Source organism: Orycteropus afer, unplaced genomic scaffold (genome assembly GCF_000298275.1).
Source record: "Orycteropus afer afer isolate SDZICR_OR568_19922 unplaced genomic scaffold, OryAfe1.0 scaffold00179, whole genome shotgun sequence".
NCBI lineage: Eukaryota > Metazoa > Chordata > Mammalia > Tubulidentata > Orycteropodidae > Orycteropus > Orycteropus afer.
The window spans coordinates 6217576-6235771 of record NW_006921766.1 but is presented as its reverse complement, the minus strand read 5'-3'; the positions used below and the strand labels follow the sequence as shown (position 1 = coordinate 6235771).

The following is an 18196-nucleotide window of genomic DNA, read 5'->3' as shown; positions in this document are numbered from 1 at the left end:
CGCTATGAGTCGGAAACGACTCGACGGCACTTAACAACAACAACAACAACCCATAGGGTATTTTTTATTATAGCAGCACTAGTAGACTTAGCCCATGGCTTACAGGATGGCCTGAAAATAATCACCTGGCAGCTCTGGACTCAAGTGTCTTCCAACACTGAAACAACCAGACTTGTGTCAGATGATTTCCATAAGAAAATCTACATGCCGTGTGAGTTAGCCATGTTCTTGGAAATGGAAACACACTGTGGTACATCCATACAATGGAATATTACCCAGTGATAAAAATAAATAAGCTCAAGCCACAAAGATATGAAGGAAACTTAAATGCATACTGTTGAGTGAGAGAGGCCGGTCTCAGAAAGATAATTCTGGAAAAGGGAAAAGTACAAAGACAGTGAAAAGATCAATGATTGCCAGGGGTTGGGGAGAGGGATAGGATGAACAGGGGGAGCACAGGACATTTTTAAGGCAATGAAACTATTCAGCATGATACTGTGATATGGGTACATGACATCATGCTTTTGTGAAAACCCATAAGACTAGATAATGTGTGAACCCTAATTTAAACTATGGACTTTACTTAATAATAATGTACTGAAATGTGTTCAGTTGTAACAAGCACAGGAATGAAAGATGGTAAGAGGGGAAACTGTGTGCAGGGGGAAAAGGGAATTATAAGGATTCTCTGTACTTGTGCTGCTATAACACTAATTCTATTCATTAAAAACAAACAAACAAACAAACTGGAATTAAACATACGTCCAAAATCAAAAATAAAATTTTTGATTCTATGGCATTGGAGAGAAAATAAGGGAGATATTTCTTTCTTGCTTTATGGCTAATTTTAGGGATTTTTTTTCCCCTTCCAACTATTTGCATCCAAATGCAACTAGGACAACAGAGCTGATGGAGAGTTGGAAGCAGTCTCAAGCAATAATTTAGTTTTTCCTCTGAAATTTTGAGAAAGACTCAGAAAACATCACAATAGGAGTAGAAAGAGTTAACTAATGTATGTGTATGGAAGAGCTTCAGAACAGAAGCCCTGGCATGTTTAAGGTGACTGGCCTAGGAGCAGGCCCATCTCATTTTGTTTTAAGTTCTTGCTTCTGCATTATCCAGGAAGCTATCTGCAGGAGCCCTAAAATTAAAGTGCTTGACCACAGTAAAATGGCTAGTCTGAGTCTGAGTTCAGACTCCATCTTGATTCCTGCTAACTTCTTTAGCAATCAGTGCCCTGCCTACAGAGTTTTAAAAGCCTGTGACTAAGAAACTTTTCTTTTTGAGCTATGGGTAGGTCCTAACACCAGCAGACTTAAATACATTTCAAAGGATTTCCCCTGCAACCTTCAAACCCTTAGGCAGACTTAAAAGCAACACAACCATTGCTATGAAGTCAGATCCAACTCATAGTGACCTCTCCTTGGGTTTCTGAGGCAGAAGTAGATTGCCCAACCTGCCTTCTGAGGAGTGGCTGGTGGGTTTGAACCTCCAGCCTTCTGGTTAGCAGTCAAATAATGCCTTAGGCACTGGGCCACCAGAGCTCCCAGGTAGACTTAAGCATGTAAGAAACTTTTAAGGGGGCATTGTGACACAATATCTCTTGCAGTCTCCCCCCCTCCCGCCATCCCCCCTCCAGAAATGTTTAAGATAATTACTTTGTAACTTCCTTGTAACCTTTTAGTCAGGTATTCAAACTAACCAATCCAAATAGCCCACATTTGTGTTTCCAACTAATCACTGTAAAGCCACACACACACACACACACACACACACACATTTTCCTGCCTCCTGATCTTGCAACTTGCAATCAGAATATTGTAACCTAATTCCTGGTTTTCATCCTGTATCTGACCCTGGTAAACATACGTCCCTTGAAGTTATTGGCCATTACTTTATGTGGACTAATGTCTCCCCATTCAAATGTTTCTTATGCTTTTAGTATATCTGTTTATTTCACTTTAACAGAGTTTGAGAGTTTAACTCTAGGATAGTATGTATGCATATATATTTAATGCACCTTTAGAAAGAAAAGCTATGTTTTCCATAGGACAGGCGATGTTCTTTATTATCAGAAGATGCACATTCCATTGAAAATAATTTCCACTGTACAATGTAGACAAATAAAAACACACTACATGTATTTTCTGATCTAATATAGAACACACATACACTCAATGTCATCGTCACCTATTTTGTTTTCCATGAGTAATCAATGTGGAATTAGATAATATCGGATAGAGAAGGGTTTATCAAATTAAAAATACACAAACCCTTTGTCCCAGCAGTTAGTTGCACTTCTGGGAATTTTTCCTACAGATGTGCTTACATTTGGGAAGAAGTAAACGTCCATCAAGAAGAGATAGGTGGAATGTAGAATGGTGGTGCCTCCATAAACTAACAACACACTAACTGCAGTGGTGGCAAGGGGGAGGGGAGCTTAGTTCCCAAAGGGAAGTTGAGTTTCAGGGTCCCAGCGAGTGCTGTGTGATGGTAACCACTGTGAAAAGGGGGGATTAAGAATGTACATACATATTTGCTTTTTTTAGTAAAAACTCTTGGGAAGGATAAAGAAGAAACTTAGGTTAGTTACCTCTGAGAAAGAACTGTGATTGGCTAGTGAACAGGGGTGTGTGTATGCATATGAAGGGAGTGAGAAGAATTTTTCACTCAACACCCTTTCGTACCTCATGAATTTTTACCCATTTGAATGTATTATGTGCTACTGTATTTAAGTAAATACAATTTAAATATTAAGAAGTGAGGGACTCTGCAGGTAACAGATGGAATTTGTCAAAATCCCTTGCTGGAGTTTATTCTCTCTCTCTCAATCTCTCTCTCTCTCACACACACACACACACTCAGAAGAATATCAAAAGCCACTTCACATGTTATCTTAACCACACACTACCCAATGTCAAAAACTCCCTATTTCATTTGAGAAAATGGTGATAAAATATATTATCTATAAAATAAAGCAGCATTGTTTAAACAGTGAATGTGTTGTTTTCAAATGTTCGTGTTCTCCTAGGAAGCATCAAGGTCATGGTGTAGGGCTGGCTGAGACTAGGAGCAAGGGCAGCAGGTCGAAGAATACACATCAATATGCAGCTGGCACAGAGGCCAGGTGCCCAGGGGTCCATCAGCCTCACTGTGAAATCCTCCCAGTCAGAGCCAACTGCATCCCTTATATATATGGCTGTAATTCTGGAAGTGAGAACATAACAGGAAAACCATCCTCACCAAGGATGGCCCTGCAAGAAAGGGATGGTTACCTGAAGGAAAGAACATTGTCATTTCCTAACATTCTCAGCCACCTCCCTGGCCTGTTTGTAGTTTTGAAATACCATCCTGAAGGGTTAGGACTAAACTCATTGGAGAAGGGAGAAATCTGTCTCAGACATGTCTGATGAAATTTCCATTAAAAACAAAAACAGTGCAGTGTAAACATGTAAGCATATGCCTGCCCATTGTCCGGAATAGTGATATCCTGGTTAGGTATCTCTAGGGACTGAGTTGTGTCCCTAAAAAAGATATGCTGAAGCCCTAACTCCTAGTACCTGTGACTGTCACCTTGGGTGGAAATAGGGTCTCTGAAGATGTTATCAGTTAAGGTAAACTAAGGTGGTAGGTCCTAATCCTGTATGAGTGATGTCCTTACAAAAATGGAGAAGAGACACAGACAGTGGAGAAGGCCATGTAAACACAGTAGATCAGAGTGATGTGGCTAAAAGCCAAGGATTGCCAGCAGCCACCAAAAGCTAGGAGAGAGGTACAGAACAGATTCTCTCCCAGAGCCTCTAGAAGAAACCAATCCTGCCAACACCCTGATTTTGAACTTCTGTCCCCTACAATGGTGAAACAAAACATTTCTGATGTTTTAAGTTACCTGGGAACTCTGGTGGCATAGTGCCAAAATCATATGACTGCTAACCAGAAGACTGGCAGTTCAAACCCACCAGCCACTCCTCAGAAAGAAGACTGGGCAATCTACTTCCATAGAGATACTGCCTCGGACCCCAAGGAAGGGTCACTATGAGTCAGAACCGACTTGATGGCAGTGAGTTTGGTATTTTGAGTTTTTTAAGTTACCTATCCTGAAGCACTTTCTCATGGCAGCCCTAGGAAACTACTAAAAGGCATTAAGTGCTAAACTCAAAACCAATGCTAGAGAAGGAGGGAAAAATTAAGAGAGACAGTCTTTTACAAAAAATAGGCCACCTCCATACCAACTGTCAGAGACAGTGAACTCTAGTGATAAAGTGACTGTTTCCTTCAGCCCTCCCCTCCCCTCACTCTCAGAACAGAGAACCAGTGCTCGGGAGACTGTGACACGTGTGTCAGACTGTGTCAGCAGACATCAGCTCCCATGGAAGGATGCAGCGGGCTTCCCATTCTCATGTGGGTATCATAGCACACCTCTTAACCTCAACCTTTATTCCTCCATTACTGCCACTTTGTTGCTGTTGTTAGTTGTAGTCAATTCCAACTCATGACAACCCCAAGTGTTCAGAGTAGAACTGCTCCATAGGGTTAAACTATCTCTTTATTGCCCTTGAAATCACCTTGAAAATTTAACAATCAGTAAGTAAACAAAAGTGCCCTCTCTGTGACAATCAGATAAAAATTTAAAGGCAGTATGTTATGAAAACAACACAATGTACTCCCAACTTGGAATTTTAAAATGTGTCTTTGTTTTAATTGCCATGAGGCAACATACTGTGGCAATTAAAAGCATACCCATTCGGGTGACATAGTGCAGGCTGGTCCTGTGGTCTTCCTCCCACCTCTTCTGAGCTCATTTCCTAATCTGTGACTGACCCAAGGATCAGCTTCAAGGTTGAGGATGACATGATGTAATGTCTTGATGTGCTAGAGTCAGGCCTGGTGCCCAGCATCGCTTGGTGCCCCGCCGTTGCTGCTATGACACCCTGGGCAGAGCATGAGCCTGGCTACTCACCGCAGCGGTTCTCGTCCTCCCCGCTGGGGCAGTGTGAGATGCCATCACACCAGTGTGAGGGGCTGATACAGGTTCCAGAGGAGCCACACTCTATTCCTGAGACAGAGCACTTGCTGTCCACTGGAGGGGGAGACAGGAGGAAGGTGCCATCACGTCAAGAAGCAAAGACAGCCTACAGTACCCACCAAGGATTGATCTTGTCCACTGTCTAAGACCCAGGTCACAAGAGGGAATAAAGACAGCACCATAGCACTCACAAAGGAAGGATGTCATACATTTTCCAAGTGCCAGTTAACAACAGGGAGCTCTGGTGGAGTAGTGCCTAAGGCATTTGACTGCTAACCAGAAGGCTGGTGGTTCAAACCCACCAGCCACTCCTCAGGAGGAAGGTTGGACAATCTACTTCCATAGTGATACTGCCTCAGAAACCCAAGGAGGGGTCATTATGAGTCGGATCCAACTTGACAGCAGTGAGTTTAGTTAACAACAAGGAATATTTTTCTCTTTTCTTTAGTAGGGAGGGGATGTGTCCTTGACACCAACACACAAAAGAGGACTTAGGAGTGGAGGCAATGAGTAGGATGTCCTTAGACTTTGGTTTGGCAGCACTCACATCTGTCTGCTGCACACAAGTGACTTCAGTGATCTGAACTGCCCAGGGCTGAAGTAAAGGCATGGGCTGCAGGTACTATTAAAGCAGGGTTGTTCAAGCAGGATATGAGGGTGAAGGGAAGTGATGCACCCTAGCCCACTAGGGTGTAGCTGTGGCTTTACATTAAGGTACAGGTTACTCGGTGTGCCCTCAAGGTGGGGGAACCTGTGCTCACATGTGCAGGGTGGCATCTAGTTCTCCACCACAATCAAACCAAACCAGTTGCCATCCAGTCAATTCCAACTCATGGCAAACCCATGTGTGCAGAGTAAAACTGTACTCCATAGGTTTTTAAGGCTGTAATGTTTCAGAAGCAGATTGCCAGGCCTTTCTTCTGAGGCACGTCTAGTTGGACCTGAACCTCCATTCTTTTGGTTAGTAGCCAGATACTTAACCATTTGCACCACACAGAGACTCCTCAGCACTGGGGATATACTGAACCCTTCTTCTACTATGTGGGATTCTGACAACCCAGTCTAGGAGGAATCATGCAAATGAAATAGAACCATCTGGATACAAGATTGGCTGCTTCCTAGAATGGTCATTTATGCAACACCACAACTAGAACTCTTCTGTAAGACAGAAACTTCCGGAAAGGCTGTGGATGCAGGTCTCCTCAGCTCCAAGAGCAGGGTCATTTGGAAGGTCAGAAGACTGGCACCTCACTAGGATGTGACTGTGAGACCCAGCCCCCACAAACCTAGAGTCCTGCTCCCCCCACACTTACAGAACTTCCAGACCAGGACGGCGGCCAGCACCCCAGCAGCAAGGATGGCCCCTAGCGCAAAGGTGACACAGAGGGCTTTCTTGGTTTCTGGAGGAAGAGGGGAGAAAATAAAACTCAGTGGCAGGATTTTCAGAAGTCATGCTCTCAGATTTCATCCACTATAGTTATAGCATACAATGTGAAGAAATACTAATTTTTTAAGCACTTAAAAATCTGACATCTGACTTCCAAATTTTAAAACTTATTCTAGGAGGTCTTACTTTTTCTATAGCACTGAACTTTGTGTTTTGGGGGAATCAAAGGCAGGAAGCCATGATATAAAGTGAAGTACACTGAAGTTAAGTTCCTTAAAAAAAAAACAGTATGGTACAATAAAAAGGGTCCTAAAATAGTCCAATAAAGAATTACTGAAAAAAATATTGGTTAACAGGGGAAAAGGACCTCAAATAGGTAATTATTAAAAATAAAAACCCACTGCTATCAAGCTGATTCCGACTCCCAGCAACACTTTTTGGGACAGAGTAAAACTGCTCCATGGTTTCCAAGGTTGTAAATCTTTATTGGAAGAAGACTGCCTTAACTTTCTCCTGCACAATGGCTGTGGGAAGTTCAAACTGCCAAACTTTTAGTTAGGAGCTATACCACCACTATACCATAGTGGTATACCACTATACCACCACCAAAGCAGAAGCATAAACAAAATAATAAGGATGCTGACAAAGCTATCATCACTATTTCAGTGGCAGAATAAATTGGCAGAAGAGAATAAATTATCCAAAAAGAAATTGTCTTACTCAAGGTTGTCTAAGTGAATGGATGGTATGTACCTATAATAGTCCATACAAACATCCACTAGCCACATGCGGCCTTTGAAGTTCAAAGAAATTAAATAGCTATGCACATTGAAGTGCTTAATCATCACATGTGGCCAAGGAAGGTTGTATTACACAGTGCAGATGTAGAATATATGCATCACCGCAAAACGTACTATTAGACAGTGCTGGAAAAGACCTTTGGGTATGAGGACATAAACACTGAAGTGAGTATAAAGGAATTTGAAGATCACCAATTTTCTTTCATCTAAACAGACACACAATTATTGGTCAGAGAATGTAAGGCAAAAACCACATGGAGGTTTGGAAGACAATGCCAGACTCACAGAAAGCATTTCCCTCAGGCATCTGGCCCAGTAATACTGCAGTTGACCAACCCAAAGGCAAAGGAAGGACCAAAACCCTCTACCATCAAGTTGATTCTGACTCATAGCAACCCTATTGGACAGAGTAGAACAGCCCCCATAGGGTTTCCAAAACTGTAAATCTTTATAGAAGCAGACTGCCTCATCTTTCTCCCATGGAATGGCTGGTGGGTTCAAACCACCAACCTCTCACATAGGAGACAAATGCCTTAACCACTACACCACCAGAGTTCCTCAAGGAAGGACAGCAACTCCCAAACTCACACCTGAGTGACTGCTGCAAAGAGTGCAGCCCCTGGCTCAAGAGTTGCTGGGAGCTTTCCTTGGAAGAAAGGTTTAGAGACAGAGGAGAAAGGAGGGCAGGAGAATAGGACAACATTTAAACATAGCTCTCCAATTCCCTGTTCATACACAAGGAAACCCAGGTTGGAAAGAAGGACTAGCAGCCTGATACAGCTGGATACACCTTGCTTAAGGAAGTCAGCCAGGTGAAGAAGTTCAGCTTCTGGAGTTGATGGAACAAGCTGGCTCATCTGTTTAGGGCTCCAAGCTTTGTCTTGACTCCTGTTAACTACCTTCTGCTCATCCTATGGTAGTTCTTAAGCTTTACAGGCTTAAGAATCATCAGGGGAGCTTGTGCCCCAATCACTAGAGATTCTGTGCAGTTGGAAGGTGAGAGGACATGAATTTGCATTTCTAGCAAGTTCAAAGGTGAGGCCAATGCCACTGATGTGAGGACCATGCTCTGAGAACCACCATGCTAATGAACCATGTCCCAGGCATTGATTTTTATCATAACTCATTCCGCAATGATTATGCCTTGAGGCAGGCAGGGTGGAACTCCCTAGGTTACCCACAGGGAAATTCCAAATGGCCTCTTTGGTCCATTAAACAAGGACAAATTCTTCCTTTGTGTGACTTCCCTGTATTTCATTTTCTTTAAGATAAAATACTAACTTTAATGGTGAATTAAGAGTTAGTAAAATTCAGACCATAAAAAGAAAAAGAGTTAATAAAATTGTTGCTGTTGTTAGCTGCCATCAAGTCAGTCCTCAACTCACGGCGACCCCACACACAATGCAAAACAATGCTGGCTGGTCCTGCGTCATCCCCATGATTGGATGCAGCTTGGACCACTGTGATCCACAGGGTTTTCACTGACTGATTTTCAGAAGCTCACCAGGCCTTTTTGTCCTAATCCATCTTAGTTTGGAAAGTCCAACTATTTAGCATCAATCACAGCAATATGTAAGCAGAGGGTGCACTGGCCAGAAAATGAGTGTGGGTCTCCTGCATGGAAGGTGAGAATTCTACCCCTGAACCACCACTGCCCCATTAATAAAATTACATATTTAACCTCACATTATGGAGTTTGTGGCAACCAGCACAGCTCTGATAGCAGCATGAACACAATGGGAATGACCAATGTTATCTCTAGTGAACATGAGCAGGTATTTTATAATCAGTGCATGATCAGCACAGACTAGAGTTGGTCCTGCTTTGCAACTGCTGCTATTGTTGAATTGAGCTATAATTTACTATTAACTTAGCTTCCTTCCTATTAATTTAGTCTGCTGTCACTTTCTCCCGACAGCTTCTGTTTGTATAAGATTGTTGATGTTCGATTGCCAAAAACTAAACTATAGGATGTGTGTGCACTGCTATTCAAATAAGAAACACCATAAATTTTACTAATGCAAATAGATCCATCCAGTCCAAAAATATTTCCTTGTACTCTTGATTCAATGCCTAATCATTTGTGCTATTTAAATAATTGATAAAATACTTTATACAGGCAAAATGTGACATAAAGCATTTACTTTTCTTATGTCATCTACCACTCAGCTATCAGTTTGTCATACTGTGATGGCTTGTATGTTACTATGATTCTGGAACCTATGCCAACAGTATTTCAAACTCCAGCAGGGTCACCCATGATTGTCAGGTTTTAGCAGAACTTCCAGACTAAGACAGACTAGGAAAAAGGCCTAGTGATTTCCATCAAAATTTAGCCAATAGAAACTCTTTCAATCACAAGAGAATATTGTTCAATATAGTACTGGAAATGTGTCTCCAAGGCTGGAAGGCACTTAAAACACAGTGGCTACAAGAATGAACTCGAGAACATCCACAATTGTGAAGCCAGTGCAGGACTGGACAATGTTCATGCCAATAACAAGTTCTAAAAAACAATTTCAAAGTAAGTGCAATAAAATTACTAAATTACTTTTTGTTTATAGGACTCAGTTTTATAATGCAAAAAATAGTACATGTAAGCTCATATTCTTCCCCTATCAAAAAATGTAACTGAAGCCCCAAAGCTGTGGCCATTAGACACCGTTCAAACTGAGAACCGAATCCACCCCTGGGGATCACCTTTCAGGCAAACAATAGACAGGCCTAAAAGTAAATAATAACACTTATGAGGAACTATTCCACAGAATAACTAACCAAACAAGACCAAAAGGGCAGCATTTGCCCCAAAACAAAGCTCAGAAGTCAGCGAGGAGCCGGAAAGAAGGGTGAATGGAAACAGGGAACCCATAGAGGTAGAGTGAAGAGTGCTGTTACATTGAGGGGATTGCAGCTAATATTATGAAACGAGTGTGTATAAACTGTTGAATGGAAAACTATTTTGCTCTGTAGGCTTTCACCCAAACCACATTAAAAAACAAACAAACAAAAAAAAAACAGTAACTGATAAAGAATTTATATATTCATGTCCAACTACGTGTCCTCAGCAAGAGTTTTACCCTGAATAATTGGGAACATGTCAGGTAGGTGGGCCAGAGCTCTTTTGCTGGCCCGGGTTTGACCATATTGGGGTGAACACCACCTTTTAAAGGTGCTAACTTCAAACCTCAGTTTTTGGCCTCTGTCCTTTTTCTTAAGAGCTCTGATGGCACTGTGGTAAGGTACACTCCTGCTAACCAAAGAGTTGGCAGTTTCAACCCACCAGCTGCACCATAGGCAAAAGATAAAGCAGTCTGCTTCCGGACAGATTTATAGCCTTGGAAACTCTATGGGGTCACTATGAGCCAGAATCTACTCGATGGCAGTGGGTGTTGGTTTTGGTCCTCTTTGTTTGGTAGGCAACTAAAAGCATAAAAGTTACCCTTCACCCTGGATTCTTTCCAACCACCAATCACGAATGGACTGAACCAGGGGTTCTCAGGGAGCTGAGATAGCATAGTGCCTAAGGCACTTGATTGCTAACCCACCAGCCACTCCTCAGAAGGATGATGGGGCAATCTACTTCCGTAGTGATACTGCCTTGGAAACCCAAGGAGAGGTCACTATGAGTCAGGTCCTACCCGACCACACAGCACATAACAACAACCGCCGGGGCCGGGTTCTCAACCTTGTACTACTAGCATTTGAAACTGATAGTTCTCTGTTGTGGGAACCTGTCCTGTGACTGGTAGGATGTTATCAGCTTCCCTGATATCTATTCATACCAGTAGCCCTACCCCCCACCCCCACATTCATAACAACAAAACTATCTCCAGTGCTTGACAAATGTCCCAAGTGTCAAAATTGCCCCATTGAGGAACATCTACCCAATCACCACATCAGAAAGACATCAGCATGAAGACAAGCATTTCCTGGAGCAGAGAGAAAATGAGAGAGAGAAGGAGAGTGTACCACATAAGGGCAAGGAGAGGGATGATTGAGGAAGATCATGAAAGGGCAGAACACTCAGGGATGAAAGAGTAGAGGATGAGTGAGAAGAGGAGTACTGAAGAGCCACCTGTGAAGGGTGAGGGAGCCTGAAGACATGTAGCAGTAATAGGAGAGGTAGTGCTTGTTACCCTGGGATGGAGCCCCTGGGTGGTGTAGATGGTTAATGCTTTTGCACTCAGCTGCTAATTAAAAGGCTGGAAGTTTTATGGATGAACTTGTGTCTCCCAAGAACATGTGTTGTAAATCCTAATCCCTAAACCTGTGGATGTCACCCTATTTGAGTATAGGTTTTTGTTATGTTAATGAGACCATACCTATATAGGGTATGTCTCAAACCAATCATTTTTGAGATATAAAAGAACACATTAGGATTAGAAGCAGGCAAGCAGAGATGGTAGAAGACTGATGCCACATCACATGACGTGGCAACTGAGGGACAGAAGCTGAAAAGAGACAAGGATCTTCTCCCAGAGCTGACAGAGACAGAAAACCTTCTCCAAGAGTGAATGTTCTGGATTCATACTTCTAGCCCTCTAACTGTGAGAAAATAAATTTCTGTTAAAGCTACCCACTTGCAGTAGGTTTGTTACAGCAGTACTTGAAGCTCTGGTGGTACAGTGCTTAAGGCATTTGACTGCTGACCAGAATGATGGTGGTTCAAACCCACCAGCCACTCCATGGAAGAAAGATTGGGCAATCTATTTCCATACAGACTTACCACCTCAGAAACCCAATAGGGGTGGCTACGAGTCAGAATGGGTGGCAGTGAGCCTGGTTTCTTTGGAGATAACTAAAGCAGAGGTTGATTGCTAACCTGAAGGCTGGTGGTCCAAACCCACCAGCCACTCTTAGAAGGAAGACTGGGCAATCTACTTCTATAGAGATACTGCCTTGGAAACCCAAGGAGAGGTAGCTATGGGTTGGATTCGACTCAAGGACAGTGACTTGGTTTTTGTTTATTTTAAAGATGCCTCAAAGGAAGGACCTAGAGATCTCCTTCAAGAAAATCAGCCATTGAAAACCCTATGGAGCACAGTTCTATTTCTGACACACATGGGCTCACCATGAGTCGGAATGGACCTAACAGCAACTGGTTTACAGGTTACACATGGGCTAACAGTGGGAAAGGTCCCGCAGAGAGGCATACAAGGACTCCAATTAGTAATTGTTCATTTTAATTATTGATTATGTGGTGGTGGATACATGGATATTCACTATTTATGTTTTTAATTCTATAAGCTATATAGATATGGATACATATTTCACAAAACAAAAATAAAAGCATTAACAATAAAAATTCATTGGTACAGCCATTCTTGTACTAGTTATACTTGTGCAGTTTACTAGCTTAACTGTGCAGTTCTTAGCTAGGCTTGATTAGAAGCAGGGAGGCACAGGCAAGAGGGAGGGATCTAAAGAGAATCAAGCCAAAACAGAATGACAAAGAAAGGAGATGAGTGAGGGTAAGAAAGAGATGAAAACTTCAATTCTTCAGCTGCTCACCATGGCTTGCTTAGGCCTGGTCTATAGGGACCATTAAAAAGCAGGTGAAAATGTCACAGATATATCATGCTGCCATTCACAAGCTGAACAAATAATTATGGAGCATCTTGAATATGGCTTGTTTTATGTAAGGAATTGTATATCAAAGAAAGTAAGATAGTTTATTCCTGCCTTTGGGAGCTTACCATGATATATGGAGCTGATGCACCAATAAGCCAGGCAGTCAAGAAACACAGAGAAGCCCGTCTGCAAAGACCAAACCAGGTGGTGCAGGAAAGAGCTGGTACAGGAGAGTTAACTGAAGATGGGGTCTTTGCAGACTGGAGGCTGTGAAAGGCTAACCTAGGCAGGAGGCAAGACTTGATGCCCAGACCCCCTGAAAGCCAGCAGCTCTGACCCAACAGAGGGAGAGGGAAGAGGTATTCTAAGACAGGCTTGTCCAGGGGACAGGAAGAGCGAGATAGATCTAGGATAGTGGACAATAGAGCTGATGGGAGCAGAAAGGCACTAGAAAAAAGTGGACCTGGAAATTTGGGCTTCATTAAAGGAAATTAACACAAAAAGCATCCTACTTGAAGTGCACACAGTCCCCGAAGGGGACTTGGGTTGTGGGCGGATGATGGGCGTCGAAGTATGCGTCGCAACCCTCGGGATGTACTGGGGCACAGGGGATGGGTAGTACTGGGCCGGGTACGCTGGGCAGGCATTGGGAGCCCCAGGGGGCTGCGGGGGAAAGAAGGTCTCTGGCTGGTATCCATGGTTTTCATAGTAAGGTCCAGCACCTGGTGGTGACCCCTAAACAATGGAAAAGAAGGTAAATACCAGAAAACCCTTAATTACCCTAAAGGATTTAATATATAATATCATATTACATTCAGACAAGAAAGTGAGAAAGTATTACAGATTCTTTAGGGTGTCTATAATTATGTCAAGGAGCTCTGGTGGCATAGTGCATAAGGCATTTGACTGCTAACCTAATTATGTCAAAACATAATTATGTCAAAACATTGCAATTCAGTAGAATGAAAACTAGCCAAATTTAATTAATTGTCCTTTTTTATTTAACTATGATTTTCAAATTTTTTTTAATTGAAGAAAAAACAATGTTATTGAAAGCAGGGATGCAAACACATACATCATGGTTCACTGTAGCATTGTCACAACTGCCAAAGGGTGGAAACAACCTGTGTGTCCATCAACAAATGAATGGATAAACCAAATGTGGTATATCCATTTTGTTGCTATTGGTAGGTGCCTTCAAGATGACTTTTGACTCATAGTGAGCCTAGGGACAGAGTAGAATTGCCCCATATAGTTTTCTTGGCTATAATCTTTACAGAAGCAGATTGCCAGATCTTTCTTCTGCAAAACCAATGAATGAGTTCAAACTAACCTTTCAGTTAGCAGCTGAGCACTTAACCATTGTGCTACCAGGGCTCCTTTGTATATCCATACGGTGGAGTATTATTCAGCTACAAAGAGAACTGAAGTTCTGATACATGCTATGACATGGATGAACCTTGGAAACATGCTGAGTGAAATAAGATATAAAAGGACACATATTGTATGCAATAGGTTTGATATGAGACCAGTGGTCAACAGTTATTTTAAAACAAAGATGAGAATCTAAAGGAGCAGGAAAACTAGATTAATGGAAAGAACAACCAGAATGGAAATGATGAGAATGTTCACACATTGTGAAGAATGTAACCAATATCACTGAACAACTTGTACAGAAATTGCTGAATAGGAACCTAAACTGTTCTGTAAACAGTCACCAAAAACACACAAAAAAAATATTATTTTTTAAAAAAGAACCCATGTAGCCAATATCCTATGCCTTTTATCCTCCTGTCCTCTCCTTGAAGGAGCTCTGGTAGCGCAGTGCCTAAAGCATTTGACTGCTAACCAGAAGGTTGGGGTGGTTCAAACCCACTACCAGTCATTCCACAAAAGATGAGGCAATCTACTTTCATAAAGATTTATGGAATCTTGGAAACCCAGTGGGAGTTGCTATGAGTTGGAATCAACTTATCTATGTACAAAATTATGAAGTAGCAATCTCAGAGTTATAATGAGAGTAATAATAGCCAGTGTTTGGCACTCACCTGCTGCTGAGCCTGTGTACTAATGTTTTCCTTGAGACCTGACCATGACCCCTAATACTGGCACAGGGACAAGGAAACTGAGTTACAGATGTTAAAACATTTCCCTACAGGACCATCCTATCCATGTTATTCTGCAAATGCCTGTTCTATGTCCTCTTCTCTTACAGAGATGGTTTGGAACTTTTGCATTCTCTTAATAACAGGCATTTTGTTGCTTTACAAGTTGGAGTTGTTACCAGTTCTGCTGCAATAAACATCTTTACTCAGCACATGCATTTTATTCTTATTCAGGTGAAACTCACATAACGTAAAAATAACCATTTCAAAGTGAACAATTCATTGGCATTTAGTGCATTCACAATAGTATGCAATCATCACCTCTATTTTTAAAACACTTCCATCAGTCCAAGTAAAATCTCTTACCCATTAAGAAGTTTTTGTCATTCCCTGTTACTGTTGTCACTAATCTACTTCCTGCCTCTATGGATTTATCTATTCTAGAAATTTCATATAAATGGGATCATATGATATGTGTCCTTTTGTGTCTGGCTTTTTTCACTCAGCATAATGCTTTCAATGATTTTTGTTTTGTTTTTTTAATTTGATTTGGATGAAAGTTTAGAGAGCAAACTGGTTTTCCAATCAACCGTCACGTTCAATCAACACATTTGTTTTGTGACCAAAAAAAAACCTAAACCAAACTCACTGCCGTCGAGTCAATTTGACTCATAGTGACCCCTCTTTGGGTTTCTGAGGCAGTATCTCTATGGAAGTAGATTGCCCAATCTTCCTTCCAAGGAGTAGCTGGTGGGTTTGAACCACCAGCCCTCTGGTGAGCAGTAAAATCCCGTAGGCACTACGCCACCAGAGCTCCCTTGTTTTGTGACACTTACTGCAATACTGCAGTCTCCACACTGTAACACCATTCTTCCCACTTCCTCCTTAGGGCCACCCCTTCCCTTCGTTCTCAAGGTTCATTTTTGTCATAACCTGTAGCAGGACTTCATTTCTGTTTATGGTTGAGTAATACTCCATTGGTATGGATGTATCACGTTTTGTTTATCTATTCATCCACTGGTGGACATTTGGGCTGTTTCTACCTTTTGGCTATTGTGAACAAGCACATGTACTTTTGTGCAAAGTGTAGATTTCTGTAGCAACACCCCTGTAAGTGGCAGTTCTGGGTGAAGCGTGGAGATACTGCTGTACCGGTATATTCTCAGCTCCAACCTGTGGGTGTCTGTCTTTGTAGAATGCCTTTCTCCTCTTCCTCTGCTAGCTTGCAACTTGCCTTCACAAAGTCTACCCTTCTCAAGGCCTGCCCCACTCCACCAAACACAGGCCCCTTAGGACCCCATCTTCCTACATTTCTTCCTCTTCTTTCAATGTTCTGAGATTGCTCATTGGCTGGCCCACTCTGGGAGCTCACAATTTGCCCCTCACTACCCTCCAAGCTCTGGTGGCATAGTGCCTAAGGCACTTGACTGCTAACCAGAAGGCTGGCGGTTCAAACCCACCAGCCACTCCTCAGAAGGAAGATTGGGCAATCTACTTTCATAGTGATACTGCCTTGGAAACCCAAGGAGGGGTCGCTATGAGTCAGAGGTGACTCGATGGAACATAACACAACAACAACAACCCTGAAAGCAAACTCATGCTAAACTTTTCCCCACTCATGAGTTGCTGTCCCTTGTTTCTCACTGACTCTGAAATCAAAGTGAATAGGTGCTCTGGGCTGAGGCAGTTCAATGCTTAAAATTTTAAATGTGACCTCCAGGGAAGCAGATTATAAGGAATAAGCAAAATGCAGGCTCCCACAGTTAACCTCTGCTTAATAACTCACTAATGCTCTCCTTCAAAAGTCCAAAGATTACAACCCCAAACCTGAGTAGTAGATATAAAAAGGGAAAATGAAATACAATCTCTTATCTAAATGGTCATACCAGAGACATAAAAAGAAGCCCAAGGGTTTGGCCTGTATCAAAAGCATCTAAGAACATGTTGTCCCACCCAGAGAAAGGTTTGTAGCAAGTTAACTCGTTTACTCCCATACATGGCTGTGCTGTAGATTTGAAATTAAGACAAGATCCAGTAAAACTAAATATCAGTAACAGATAAGGGGGTAAAAAACAAAAGGTATATTTTCCAGGTCTAGGATCTAGAAAAGTTTTGCTATGAACTTTGAGTTTTTTGCTAAATAAATTTATTCCAGGTACAAAAGGAAATGGGGACAAAGAAACTCTGCATTTGTCTCCAAAGAAGGTGGGTTCCTATTATCAAAAGTTTATCAGGAAGGTAAGCTAACAAAACCACTCCTCCACTGTTGGGTGATGGTATCCTGTACATGCTTCTCCTTTGGAACATATTCCCTCTTACTACCAACCTGCGTCTACCTGTCCTACACCTTGTCCCTGCCTCAAAACAGGAGAAGGTGAGAAGGCCCCTCAGCCCCCATCCACCCAGCAGGAATGGCTTCCCAGACTCCCATTTGGACACCTGCTGGCTGGCTACACCTCTAACTACTTTTCCACTCACCTGTAACCTACAGGATGCATTGAACAATGGCAAACAAATAGCTCTTAAAAATGCTGGCCAATACACACACACACACACACACACAATGGAGAGTAACAGAAAGAGTAAGGGAACAAGATAAATCCAGGAAGGTAGTAATAAGCCACTTACTGAGTTTAATGCCATCTTGATTTTATCAACAGCATCAGGTAATGTTAGGTATTTGGAAATTTCAAGATGACCTAGAAGAAAGAATTACAAGACTGTAGTTCTTCTGTACTGGTTGGTTTTTAGATGATAAATCTAGAAAGAACTAGGAAACTTTCTAGGTGAACATTATCTCTCACCAGAACAAACAGCAGTTTTGCCCACTTACCTCAGACTTCCTCTTTTATCCACCTCTTGTCCACAACTACTTATCTGTGAGTCTGTCATACTGTGGTGGCTTGTATGTTGCTATGATGCTGGAAGTTGTGCCACAATATTTCAGACACCAGTAGGATTGCCCATGGTGGACAGATTTCAGCAGAGCTTCCAGACTAAGACATACTAGGAATAAAGGGTTTGGCAATCTACTTCTGAAAACTGGCCAATGTAAGCGTTATGGATCACAACAAGACATTGTCCAACTTGTTTGCTTTGTGCACATCATCAAGGGGGATCAATTGTTAGAGGAGACCATCATGTGTGGTGAATAGAGGGCCAGTGAGGGTGAGGGAGATGTGAAATGGATTGGTATAATAGCCACAATAATGGACTGAAACATGCTGGTGATTTTGAGGATGACACAAGACTGGGCAAACCTAATGCTACCATGAGCCAGAGTCATCTTGACGGCAGCTAACAATAA

The 18196-nt window shown here is 42.2% G+C and overlaps 1 protein-coding gene across 1 annotated transcript in view; it reads right to left on the bottom strand.

The window, feature by feature from the left end:
- Nucleotides 1–17580, bottom strand: part of TMPRSS2 (transmembrane serine protease 2) — a 41657-nt gene extending 24077 nt beyond the window's left edge. Inside the window, exons 1-4 of the mRNA XM_007947316.2 lie at nucleotides 17518–17580; nucleotides 13297–13519; nucleotides 6340–6426; nucleotides 4961–5080 (exon numbers count right to left, since the gene is read on the bottom strand). Coding sequence (XP_007945507.2) covers nucleotides 4961–5080; nucleotides 6340–6426; nucleotides 13297–13519; nucleotides 17518–17532 — 445 coding nt within the window. The 5' untranslated portion in view covers nucleotides 17533–17580. The remainder of the gene's footprint in view (nucleotides 1–4960; nucleotides 5081–6339; nucleotides 6427–13296; nucleotides 13520–17517) is intronic.
- Between the last annotated feature and the right edge of the window lie 616 nt (nucleotides 17581–18196).